Source organism: Myxocyprinus asiaticus, chromosome 41 (genome assembly GCF_019703515.2).
Source record: "Myxocyprinus asiaticus isolate MX2 ecotype Aquarium Trade chromosome 41, UBuf_Myxa_2, whole genome shotgun sequence".
In the NCBI taxonomy this organism is placed as follows: domain Eukaryota; kingdom Metazoa; phylum Chordata; class Actinopteri; order Cypriniformes; family Catostomidae; genus Myxocyprinus; species Myxocyprinus asiaticus.
In genome coordinates, this window is record NC_059384.1 from 35,368,680 (window position 1) to 35,382,334 (window position 13,655).

Consider the following 13,655-nt stretch of genomic DNA (forward strand, 5'->3'; position numbering starts at 1 on the left):
ACACTTTGCACTTATAAAATGTACCATGCATTCAGCCATGTAGTGTATGAATTTTCAAAGTGTAGTATCATCCCAAGTGGAACACTTAAATTTTTTTTACTACTCTGAAGCGTTTGCCGTTTAACAGCTGACGGAAGAGATGTTTCAACCGCACGTGTCGTGTTGCCACTAGCTTTAGCGCATTAGCCAACCTCAGTTCAACACTCGTATCTTAAACAACGTACATATTCACACAGCTTGGGGTGATGGTAAAGCATTCAACTCACATTTGTAAGGTGCTGTATCCACTGAAGTTTTGCCATGGCTGCTACATTCTTCATTATTTACAATTGTTTTGTCAGACCGGCAGCGCAGCCAGGTAACTCCGCCCCTTCCACTATCTATGGTAATCCGTGTGTGTTGAGTACATGAAGTGTCCAACATTCTACACTCTGTTTTGACGGTTGAAAAAGTGCATTATCTGGGTACTTAAAGTACACTTCTTTTTGCTCCATTTTCAGTGTAAACCGTACTACTCGCATTGCTTACACTACAAAATAGCATAGAATAGTGCACAGAAGTGTGTGGTTTGGGACGCACCTAATGATTCAGCAGTTTCATAGTGCTTATCTCTGTGCCCTCAGACTCATTATAATTCATGACTGCCTTTAGTGTCTGTTAAAACTGCTGCTGTGCTCAGTTGTTGTTCATGTGTGTAAGGAAAATGTGTGCTGTGTCAACTACAGTATGAAAGAAGAACCCTGCCACACTCAAAGTCCGTTTGCACCTGGTATTAAGATGAGTTTTGGGTGATCCAATCACATGTGGTCAGCCCTAAATACAGGTCTAAACTGGGTCTAAATGGTTTGCAATCGGATCACAAAAACCACATACGAATTTGGTCAAAAATGCATGTGACCATATTGCATTTGAGGTGTAAATGCTAATCTGTCCTGTATGCGCCCTGGCAGCATTGAAGCTCTACCCCTCACCTGTCAATCAACCCCTGCCCTAAAACAAGAGTTTAAACTTTTCCGCTTACGAGCAGCTTTAAAAGGAAATAACCGTCCGATCAGAAATGTTAAAAAAGCGGAAACATACACAATCACGAGAATTTAACAGATCTTCTTTAATGTGTCTGATATCAACACAGATGACAAGCAAGAACACCTTAAGCTCCTTTAATACAGGTAATCCACTAAAATAATGGATAATTCTGCTTGACATGTTGCATTTGTACTTACATTAAATTTCAACCACATCTGGGAGAAACAGTGTGCCGTTTTTTGTTTTTTTTGCTTTCTTTGTTGCGCTTTATTATCATACAGTACCACACTGACATAGTGATTTATGTACACTGATCAGCCACAACATTAAAACCACTGACAGGTGAAGTGAATGACATTGATCATATCGTGACAATGGCAGCTGTCAAGGGGTGGGATATATTAGGCAGCAAGTGAACAGTCAGTTCTTGAATTTCATGTGTTGGAAGCAGGAAAAATGGGCAAGCGTAAGGATCTGAGCGTCCAAATTGTGATGACTAAACAACTGGGTCAGAGCATCTCCAAAATGGCAGGTCTTGTAGGGTGTTCCTGGTTTGCAGACCTACCAAAAGTGGTCCAAGGAAGGACAACCGGTGAACTGGCGACAGGGTCATGGGCGCCCAAGGCTCATTGATGTGCGTGGGGAACGAAGGCTAGCCCGTCTAGTCTGATCCCACAGAAGAGCAACTGTAGCACAAACTGCTGAAAAACAATGCTTGCCATGATAGAAAGGTGTCAAAACACACAGTGCATCACTGATTGCTGTGTATGGGGCTGCGTAGCCACAGACCGGTCAGAATGCCCATGCTGACCCCTTTCCACCGCTGAAAGCGCCTACAATGGGCACTTCAGCGTCACAACTGGACCATGGAGCAATGGAAGAAGGTGGCCTGGTCTGATGAATCACATTTTCTTTTAGATCACGATGACAGCCGGGTGCAAGTTCGTCATTTACCTGGGGAAGAGATGGCAGCAGGATGCACTATGGGAAGAAGGCAGGCCGGCGGAGGCAGTGTGATGCTCTGGGCAATGTTCTGCTGGGAAACCTTGGGTCCTGGCATTCATGTTGATGTTATTTTGACACGTACCACTTACCTAAAGATTGTTGCAGACCACGTACACCCCTTCATAGCAACGGTTTTCCCTGATGGCAGTGGCCTCTTTCAGCAGGATAATGCGCCCTGCCACACTGCAAAAAATTGTTCAGGAATGGTCTGAGGAACATGACAGAGTTCAAGGTGTTGACTTGGCCTCCGAATTCCCCAGATCTCAATCCGATTGAGCATCTATGGGATGTGCTGGATCAACAAGTACGCTCCATGGAGGCCCCACCTCACAACTTACAGGACTTAAAGGATCTGCTGCTAACGTCTTGGTGCCAGATACCACAGGACACCTTCAGAGGTCTTGTGGAGTCCATGCCTTGACCGCTGAGAAATGTTTTGGCGGCACGAAAGGGACCTAAACGATATTAAGCAGGTGGTTTTAATGTTATGGCTGAGGTGTATGTCGTCATGAAACAGAGACCCTCCACTCCAAATCCGAACACAAGTGGTCACAGAAGACGCATTTAAGCGACCAGGTGTAAATAACGATGTGTCTAGCCTGACCACATGTGATCAGATCACCCAAGAAGCATCTTAATACCAGGTGGAAACGGGGCCTCAGAGGAAAGTTTTGTTTGCCGAAATGCATTTGCACTTGTTCACCAGTAAATTTAATAATGTAATCTTAATCTGAAGTTAGAAGAAATACAGCATTTTGTGCAAAAACATGATGGGACATTCATTATTTTTACTTTTATCATTAATTCATTCTCGGATTCTCATAATCCATGTCAACTTTAAAGATTGAAACCAGATTACAAATCACATGTTGTGGAAACATTTCAGTTTCTAATGAAATTAGTATCATCTGACACCATTCACTCTTAGTGGTTTTGCTGTCTGGTTGTGTTTTTAGAATCAGTTTCATATTAATTACAATCATATAATTCAAATAATGATAAGGGCTATTAATAGATTAATGGAACAAATACTACTAAAAGTGACAAAATGCCCCTGAAATCCCACATGTAAAGGCAAAATTGCCCCTGAAATGAGCTCCTGAAATGTTAATGAATTTGTAATTAAATGTTTTTATTTGTAAAATCTGATGTAGTTTCAAATATTGTATTCTAGGCCTAGTTGTACATATTATGTTTTAAAAATGTGGTGATGTTAATTTAATTTTATGGATAAAAAAAAATAAAAAAAAATCTATTCTCAATCTGAATATACAGATTGTGAGTTTACGTAAATAAACTGATTACATTTAAGTATTTGAAATAAAAGGATGACACACAGTACATTTTTATGTTTAGGATAAAAATGTCCTCACAAAAATAGAAAATGCCCCTGAAAATCAAATCCAGGGGCATGTGTATATTGTGTGCTGGTGCTCTTATTCTGACAAGTCTTTATAAAATCACACAGAACAGAATAAAGTGGTTTTAATAGATCATTTCTATTAACATTTCTAGATCTTCTTTTAGATTTCTAGATCATTTGCATTCAGTGTGTTAATTGCATTAATTGTTAATTGCATTTAGCTTCTTTTGTGCAAGTTAAGTTTATGCGTCATTTATGTGAGGTTATCAATATGAACCAAGTATAAAGGTCCACTGCTGCGTAGTTAGGACAGTAAGTTACTATATATGTTGAGTTACTCTGGGATCTGTTAAGTTATTTGCTCAATTTGACAGACAAATGTTACACTATCTAATGAAGAAGCTCAAAACAATAGTTGTACAAATTTGTTTTATTTTAATCAGCTTTTTGTCTTGAGACAAATTTCTTACTGCTCTTCAAAAAATCATGTCTAAAAATCAAGACTAAGGTACATTTAAGAGTGGTGCACCAAAATTACAAATCACTTGCTGAATGAAAACTGTATACAACTAGAACAACAAACTTTTCTCTGGAATGCTTGAGGTATGTTATTACCCAATTTGTAACAACTTGGTGGTTGAGGTATAAAGTTTAACTGCAGGGCTGTACTACACCAGCTTATGGGATGGAGTTTGAGAAGATATTGTTTTAAACTAGCACCTTTATAATTCTGTAAACAGATGTGTAGTTATGGCTTAAACACAAGGGTACAAGCCTTATAATGGCACATATTTCACAGTAGATCTACTCTTACTCGTACACTAGAATATTTCAAAGTGTGATGTAAATACATTTGGATGGTTCTTATTGAAATGTCAAATCAAGGTCACTGCAGGGTGTTGAAATACTGAAAGGTTGCTACAGGAATGATTAAACTAATTTTCAAAGAGTGTGCTTGTCAAACAGATACTCTCCCATGCTGTGTGGGTCAGAAGAGGTGATGCGAGTCAGGGTGCTGGCGTAGTCACCCAGCTTCTTAATGGTGTTGTGACTGTCACTCAAGAAGTGGCCCTCTAGGAAATCACAGAGCTGGAAGAGAGTGGAGGAGAAAATACTTGAAGCTGTGGAGGTTACAGATAAAACCTATTTAAAATGCAAAGTAAATTTAACATTAAAATCAACCTTCTCCTGGACTGTAAGCTTGAAAGAAAATTTTGGAAAGCACAATGGACAAAAACTACAGGCCTACACTAAAAACGATCCACACAAAGACATTCCCTGACAACCTGATGTTCAAGAACAATACAGCTTCATATTTGAAATCACATAAAACAGTCAATTATAAGAACTGTTAACAGTGGCAGCAAATCTGATCTTAAAAGGCGCACACAATATATATTTGTTTTTGTTTATGTTGCGCTGTTGTGGAAGCAGCATCACGCAAAAGCAACAGTTTTCAGTTACCATTGTAGAAATGCGCCATTTACAGTCAGCCATGATTAACGGAGTCTGATAATAAGCCTTTTTCATAAGAGAAGCTTGTCACGCGTCCTTATGCTTCTTATGAACAAGCTTCTGTCATGAACATGCATAGGAGAGCTGGGAGGAAGTGAAGTGTTGGGTTAATAAGAACAGAATTATTGCTTTGTGTCTCACCCAAAGCCATTGTAGCACTTCAGAAGACAAGGATTAAACCAATCAAGTCATATGGATTACTGTATATGCACAAGAACAGCTAAGTGTTGGGCCTCATGTATTCAGATAGAAGACAAAGGCAGGCCTAACACAGTCGTAAAAACATAACTTAAGCCCCCACCTTCTAAGTCGTAAATCTTACTGATAAAAATCACGCCAAAATCAAACAAAGGGAGTCCAAAACAGACTACAAATCCATGAAGCCTTGCTCACTAAAGGATCGAGCACTCAACTCCTATTGGATGAGGCACACAACAGAACGTCCCTCAAACATGACATCATCAGGACTTCAAATAATTCTGAAATGCTTCCAAAGTGGCTTCCAGCGACTATGTTCACCGAATACGGACGTAGCTTTTTGCTGCTCTCCGGTGCAACCTCGTGGCTTAAGGAAGTAATGTCCGACTTGAAACTGTAGCCATACAATCTCCATCTCGCTGGACGAGTTGAGATTACTCTGTGTTCAACCGAACACTCTAACGGATCCGAAGGAGACCGCCGAGCAATTCGCATCTTCATCCATTGGCCTACAGAAGTGAAGAGATTAAAGATTTCTCTTCCATCTTCGATCAAGTCGACATTTCTGAGTTCTCCGCCAGCCCGCCGAGAATCAACAGCCGTACCGCCCGCCTACAGCGCGAAGAAACGACCTCTCGTCATCACACGAGCCTCAAGGAACCGGGTCAAAGTTAAAGGACGGAGGAAAACATATTCTACCTGTGTCCTCATGCGATTCAAGTAAGAGGTTACGTCTGGGCAGAGATAGAATATTATAGCGTGTTATTCTTGTGTTTCAAGGTTTTTGCTTGTACAGTTTACGGACCGCCATGTCCGCTCATTATTAATACTCAGGGTATTAATTATCACGAATTTGTTTTGCTGTATTGTGGTCCAACCAAATTGGACTGTTGTGCATTTTCGCCATCACGGGTGAGACAGCAACTGAGTTCATCTATTAAAGAGTCAAATAACAAGGGACTTTTACAAGCCCTGCTCGTAAAACCGCGTCTCTGAGTGATGAACACGGCTGCTTTATCTCCAGCTATCGCGAAATCAGCTTTCGGGCTGTCACTTAATCATCTCTCTCTCTCTCTCTCTCACTAACCACACTGACACACACACACACACACACTGTCACACACACACCTTATGTGTTATAGAATTATTTTTATTTCCATATCTAATCATATCACTGTTTAGTTTGTAGTTGTAAGTCGGAAGTTTATTGACTGCATTGTATTAATTATTAATTGATATTACTGCATAAATAAACTTTGTTTATATTACAAAGAGAAGTGTTTTGGTTTGTTTTGCATACACCTGTGTCATGCTGACGGGATGTCAGTGCTCGGATTCAAACCTTCATTCATTGTTTTTTTTCCCGAAAATCGATATTCTTCGGATGTCGATTTTCCTAAGAAAACAATCTAATATTGAGACTGTTTTAATATTTGGTTATTAGTCCCTGATTCCAGGGTGGTGCCCCGTCAATGTTAATCCTTATTAATATTCTATTGATTTTTGGTAATTGATAATTATCTTTGATTGAATTTGAATGATCAATAAGCTAGTGTTAATTTTAATTAATGTTTCATCGACGTTAACAATTAACGATTATCTTTGATAACTGTTGATTTAAAGGATTAAAAAAAGCTAACATTGATTCTCATCAATGTTCTATTGATTTTAATAATTAATAATTACCTTTGATAATTATTAATTATTGCTAATAACCAAACTTACTCCTAAACGTAGCGCACTACATTTACTGGAGTCCCATATAAGGTTTTAATGAGTTAGATCCAATTAATTAATTTAAATATTGATTAATAACTACAGAAATAATTATTAATTATTTCTGATAGTAACACTGATCTAAACAACCAGTAAAGCCCTATATAAGACATCCTTCCGCAGAAAGAAAGTCATAAGAGTTTGATACGGCATGAGGGGGAGTAAATGATGAGTGATTTTTGGGTGAACTATTCCTTTAATTTGCCAGCCCTTGGTTTTGGACCCTGTTCTTGCATTAATTGGAACTGCAGAGCTGAAATATTCTTCTAAAAATCTGTTTGTGTTCAGCATAAGAAAAAAGTCACACATCTGGGATGTTATGAGGGTGAGTAAATGAGAGAATTTTCATTTTTGGGTGAACAATTCCTTTAATTGAAATTATTTATTTATTTATTCAATTTCACATCCATTTAAATGGGGCTTTTATTTTGGCAGAAAACTGAGTGAAGCCCTTTCAGTTTCAGTGTTTAACAGTAGTCTTTCACCTCCAGACAAGCAGTTTGCTACATGGCCAAGCGTGATTATTAAAATTCAAAAGGCTGCGATTTTTTTTATAAATATATATACTGTATGCGCTTCAAAGTGAATAAGCTCTTTGCACTCATCTTTTATTACAAACACACAGAGTGTGTGTGTGATGCTCATGATGGTGTTTTCAGTGTATGAGCTGCTTCATACATTCACTTTAAAAGCGCACAGCACATGCAGACTATATATTTATTGAATAAAATCGCAGCCTTTAGCGGTTTAGTAATTGCACTAGGACATTTCACCAATTTAATTTGATTAATTGTTCATTTAAACGTTCATTTTTATCCCAAATATGTCAAATTCCATGACATTCAACATGTTATAATTAATTCGATCGATGTCAAAGGCGGAGTTTCAGCAAACTTCCCAGGTTGTGTATCCAGCGCACAATGGTATAGGTACGGGAAAAACATAAAAAAAAAAAAAAAAATGCATTCACAGTACAAATCCGTTAAAATGCCTGATGGAAGCAGCAGTTCCAACAGAAATGGTTCGGTGAACTTTCATAGACAATGTGCTGGGACATTGTCCTGCTGACAGTGGAGAGACCACTCGGGACACCATGGCAGTTACAGTCGGCGAGTTATCAACGCTAACTTATCTTGCCGTTTACATTTGATATAAACTCGATATTCTAGATAACATGACATCTCAACTTGAGCTTTCCTCTTGCTTGTCAAATGGGCGGGGTGTGTGGCGTTGGCACCGCAGCGGCGTATTAAGGGTGGGTTTTTGGGCAACGCTGCGAAGCTATTGGCCCAATGGTGGGAACACGGATCGATTTTGGTCTTGCGGCTTGAGGTCCAAGGCTATTGGCCCCGCTGGCCAGTTGATAGCCCTGGCCCAAAAGTGGAAAAGCAGCTACTGAGGTGACCCACTATGTGAAAGTCTAAAGTACCATTAATTTTTTAACCAGAACTTACAGAATCAAAAATAAATAAGTAACAATTTATCATTTTAAAATAATAATTTAAAAAAAAACTTTAAAAAAGGAAGTATTGATTACATGAGGGTCAGCGTTTTCTCCAGCTGCTTGATGGATTTCCAGCAGGGATCTGTTGAGAGATTTTTGATATTCCAGAGAGAAAGTAATGGCATCCAGACCTCCTTTCCACTCATCACGACTGGGCTTCTGATGAGTTTTGGGGAGAAGAGGAGACAGATTTTTTTTTTTTTTTTTAAATAAAATATTTCTGAACCTAACAAATACACAGACAGCATATATACCAAGATTAAAGAAGTGTACTTCAGGATTTATCTAATAGCATTACATGTGGCAGGGCTCCTCAACTGGCGGACTGTTGGCCAAATCAGTCTCATCATTCATTTTTTCCTGATCCTCCGACCAAAACAAAGGCTGTTTCTCAATCTGCATTCTTATGTGTTTTGGCACCAATGGTTTTTACAATCTACTTAGACTAACGATGTTTTTGGGAAACGCTGCCCAGATCTTAACTTAAGACAGGAAGTTTCTGTAAAACGCCCCCTGGACTCCTGCATTTGAATGTGTTTGAATGGAGCACAACGTGTCTTCCTACCCCCCCCCCCCAAGTTTTCTTCTGGATGATTTGGCTGAAAGGAAGCAGTTGAAAAGCCCTGACATATGGCATTAAAAACAGACTTACTGCAATGGTCTGGAGGAGGATTCGACCTCCTCTTGTGTTCTGGTACTTAAGCAGGAGCTCCGCCTGCTCCCTCTCCTTCTCCGAACGCTCCAGGGAAAACTTTGAGAAGTTGGGCAGAGCCACATCATCCCGGTCAAAATACATACCCTATATGAGAGAGAGAGAGAAATATTGTTCCTGACTATTACTATCCGTTATATTGCATATTCACAACATATTTGAGATGATTTTACAGACAATATTTTAAAAAACTATTGTGAAAAGAAGCATGTCTAAATATATAGCAGTCAGTCATTAATATAATATGAACAATGTTAGTGCATATAAAAATAAATATAAACTATAACCTGACAAATGCACAACATTCACTTTGCATGGAGCAATAATTGCTTACATTAATGAAATATTGCACATTGCAACAACTTATTTTGTGAGTCTAATTCAAAAGGAAAGGTAAACGTTATGGTGAAAATGACAGTAATTAAGGACAATATATAATATATAATTTATCTAAAAATATATATATGAAATGTATATATGGTGCAAGATGGGAACCCACCAGAGACTGAAAGACATATGAGGCCATCAGTTTGAGGTTGATCAGTTTGTTGATGTTCACTTCATTATTCTGGTGAAAATTCTGCTTGACCAGAGACATTTCTGAGGAAAACAAAAACAAACTGTTTACTCTGACACACAGAACACTATTAAATATAAGTAGAGCTGCACTGTGTAGTAGAGTTCAATTTGAAGATAAAGAGAATAAAATAAGAACATAAGCATATATGAAAACAAGATACAGATGACAGCATATTCCAGACCCCTTGTGTCTCTTACTGTGTAAAGTGTGTGTTCAGTGCTGATATCAGGCTTGTGTGTGGGTGTGACTGAAGGTCTGACCTATTTTGTAGAATATCAGCTGTGACGTCAGACTAGGGGCAAACTAACATTATCAGTGGACCTCCTGGAAGATAATAAAACTATATACATTTCATAGCCCCTTTAAAGGAGCTCTATTGCTTCAAAATAATACAAAATAAATTTTCTTTTTTTGTTAAACCAATACGGTTTAATATAACTTCTAGTATCTCAGTCTGTAATAACATGTGTTTACGTGGTTGTTGTATCGTTATAAGCAAAGTTTGCTTAACTATTTCCAAGAGACTCGTATGACACTGCTATTTTTTCCTGCATTTTCCTCACATAACGGAAACCCATTAACAAAATGTCATACAGGCTACACAATTATATATTTTATTCAACATTTTTCATTAAGTTTCACTTCCACTTCCCATTGCTTTGGTCTGTGATTCAAATACAGATAAAAGACATGAAACTTTCCTCCTAGTCCCTTTCTACTTGTTTAATATTATCCTATACTTATCATCAATAATCATCATAATCACACTATTGTTTACACCTGATGTTCCAAATTTTATATATATATATATATATATATATATATATATATATATATATATATATATATATATATATATAAGTTGTATATATGTTGTATAAATCGCACAATAAGTAAGCACTATTGTTTGCTGATAGACTGTTCGGTTCATAATGCTTTTATGTGCATCATATGAGCACAGACTTTAAATTCTGAGCTTACCTGTCTATTTCAGCACCGATGTACGTCAGATTATTGCACTGACCTAGAAACAGCAATATTTATATTCTCGTGTTGTTGCTCACTCTACAATCAGTTAGTTTCCCCGCTGCCCTTATACAGCGACATCTACTGTTGAGGAGTCAACATAAATACAGTTAGCATTGAGTCCTATACTTCTCAGCACTGGTTGTTGTTTAATCTCTCTGCCTGTTAGTGATATGACTTTCAATTGAGAACTGTTTATTGGATGTGTGTGTGAACACTATCGCATTCTGCAATACAAAATCAATGGAGTGAAACGAGTTTGGCAGACTAATAACTATTTTGGACGTATTTCCGGTGTTTGGCTACTATTGTGCGGATGACTTTTGATTACACGTTGGGACACTCGTAGACTTAAAGATGTTGGTGCTGGTTGCGACAGTTGTTTTTGTATTTTCACTCAGCTGAAAACTGTTTGTTTGTAGCGGTGACTGTTATAGCCTACTTAAAATAATAAATAACTGAAATGTTTACCCATTTTTTCATTAATTAATACACTATTGATTGTTGGAAGTGTATCGTGCTGTAGAAAATAAGTAAAACAATTTATAATGTTTTTATTGTGAGAAAATAATTGTAAAAGTTAATTAGTTTTACTCATTTTGATTTTCAGTACTTTGCACATTAAACAAATTTTAACTGTAAAATTGTGTCGTCCATAACTGCTGTAAAATATGAAATAAGCAATTTCTTTCTACTTTGTTTCTCAATACACTGCATAAATCTTAATAAAAAATAAATAAAAATAAAAACTTGATTCTATAAATCTGTGTGATCAATTAATAGCTACTAATACAAACCATTTAAATGATATGCTTTGGCTTGTCATTTATAATTTATAAGATGACCAAAGACTGCTTTACACAACTTATCAGTATGTGGTTTCATACAACACATAAAAAGCATTAAAACGTATACTATAAATACATAAAGATGAGAAAGAACCCGTGGTAGTAGTTGATCAATTTTTTCATTTTAAAACCAAATTTACTAGACTGCATATTGTATGCCACACTGGCTGATAAATGACTAAAATCACCAGCAGAATTAGGCAAAAACAAACAAAAAAGTTGATTACTGGGCGAGAAGGATAAAGAGGTATATAAATATACACATAAATAATATTTTGTAATTATGATGCTAATATTAAGTCATCCCAAACACGTTATATAATGTTGAATACTTTCATTTATACTAAAATAAATATATGCTTCACTTACGTTTCACTATCTGATTATAATAAATAACTTATGTTGAAAAGCTTCCCTTGATGTCATCATGTCGAAAATACACTGATCGCTCAGGTAGGTGGGGTGTGGCTCCTGATCTTGATGAACTCTGGGATACACTTGTTCTGAAGGACCGCTCCGAAGCGGTATTTACACTAGTGTGGATTTAGTGTGGGTTTAGTGCACTTAGCTTTGGCATGTTTTAGACATGGTACAATCTTGAAAACTTACTTCCTGTCATGTGCACGCGCACTCAAGTGGCCAAGACCGCAAGTGTGGGTATTGGAACAGGGCCTTTGAGACTTCTTTACACATTCGCATTTCTAGAATCATTCAAATAAGTTTGTTATAGACAATGTTTTTTATTGAAATTTTTTTAATCTTCAAATGTTTCATATTGGCTTACTGTGGGACTCATTTTTGCTGTTCCAGTTTACAGTCAAGTGTTGCTTGGTAGTGATGAGGAAGACTCATCAAGCTCATTAAGGTCCATGTGCAGTATTTATTATGCAGTAAGCAGATCAGGGTCATAAACAGGCAGAAGGTCCAGTACACAGTAATCAGTCCAACAAGGTAAACAAATCCAAAACGTGAGACACCGAGAATAAACAGGAAACAGGCAGCAAGGTAATACACTTGATAAACAGATCAGGCAGGTAAATAACGCTCAGTAATATTTGGTGTGTGAGGACTATTTATAGTGATCTTAAGATGGCTAACAGGTGTGTGGAGAGTTCAGAATTGGGGTGAGGGTTCCCTCTGCTGGAGGGGGAATGGCAGAAACAGATGTGACAAAGAGTTTCTTTCTTTCTTTCTTTCTTTCTTTCTTTCTTTCTTTCTTTCTTTTTCTTTCTTATTAATATTAAGCTGTGCTCTATATGCAGCGTTTCCCAAACTTTTTTGCTGTAATTACCCTCACAACACCACCAGTACCCCTTCATTGACACAAAACCTGTAAAGTATTGTACTGTATTGTACTGTAAAGTATTGTACTGTATTGAATGTCAATACAGTACAATACTGTACATTCTATATATATATATATATATATATATATACTTTTTTATATATATTTTAATTTTTAATTTTTATTGAATAATGTGTATCTATATAGTATCTATATAGTAAAAAAACAAAAAAAAAAAAAAAACAAAAACAGCATATTGTATACTGTACAGTGTATGTTAATATTTGTATATTGTTGAGTGTAATTGTGTATAACAGATGTTTAAATTGTGTTGTGTTAATTTGATGTTTAAGTTGTGTAATTATGTATAACAGATGTTTAAATTGTGTTGTGTTAATTTGATGTTTTAAGTTGAGTGTAATTATGTGTATAACAGATGCTTAAATTGTGTTGTGTTAATTTGATGTTTTAAGTTGAGTGTAATTATGTATAACAGATGTTTAAATTGTGTTGTGTTAATTTGATGTTATTGTAAATTGGTATATGTCTCATCACTGTCACGACTGCTATGTTGATCGGAACTGCACCCAAGAATTTCACACACCATTGCACTTGTGTATATGGCTGTGTGACAATAAAGTGATTTGATTTGATTTGATTTGAAACCAAAGACGTTTACCAAAGACTATATTATTTAACATTATCATTCATATTGATTATTATGATTACAATGATAATAATCAATTATATTTAATGTATATTTTAGTTATAATGTCCATTTTGCTTACCTAGGACATAAATAGTCTCATAGCTAATG

General features: G+C 36.8%; 1 protein-coding gene across 4 annotated transcripts; it reads right to left on the reverse strand.

The window, feature by feature from the left end:
* Positions 1-3,849: 3,849 nt before the first annotated feature.
* LOC127431872 (ferritin, lower subunit-like) lies at positions 3,850-12,082 on the reverse strand. 4 transcript variants are annotated; one of them, XM_051682494.1, is made up of 5 exons: positions 11,923-12,082; positions 9,599-9,699; positions 9,040-9,186; positions 8,421-8,546; positions 3,850-4,483 (listed from the first exon to the last, which is right to left on the reverse strand). In XM_051682494.1, exons 2-5 carry the CDS (start codon positions 9,695-9,697, stop codon positions 4,337-4,339), a joined length of 519 nt encoding a protein of 172 aa, XP_051538454.1. In that variant the 5' UTR covers positions 9,698-9,699; positions 11,923-12,082; the 3' UTR covers positions 3,850-4,336. The 4 variants fall into 4 exon arrangements, with proteins under 4 accessions (XP_051538454.1, XP_051538453.1, XP_051538452.1 ...); XM_051682493.1 differs by lacking the exon at positions 11,923-12,082 and adding an exon at positions 10,661-10,721 and having other exon boundaries at positions 3,851-4,483; XM_051682491.1 differs by lacking the exon at positions 11,923-12,082 and adding an exon at positions 9,877-9,944 and having other exon boundaries at positions 3,852-4,483.
* Between the last annotated feature and the right edge of the window lie 1,573 nt (positions 12,083-13,655).

Coding starts and splice junctions, on each gene's coding strand:
- LOC127431872 (XM_051682494.1), bottom strand. CDS start 9,697: ATGTCTCTGGTCAAGCAGAATTTTCACCAGAATAATGAAGTGAACATC. Junction 9,187..9,598: donor CATATGTCTTTCAGTCTCTG/GTGGGTTCCCAT, acceptor TCTCTCATATAG/GGTATGTATTTTGACCGGGA. Junction 4,484..8,420: donor GAGAAAACGCTGACCCTCAT/GTAATCAATACT, acceptor ACTCTCTTCCAG/CTCTGTGATTTCCTAGAGGG.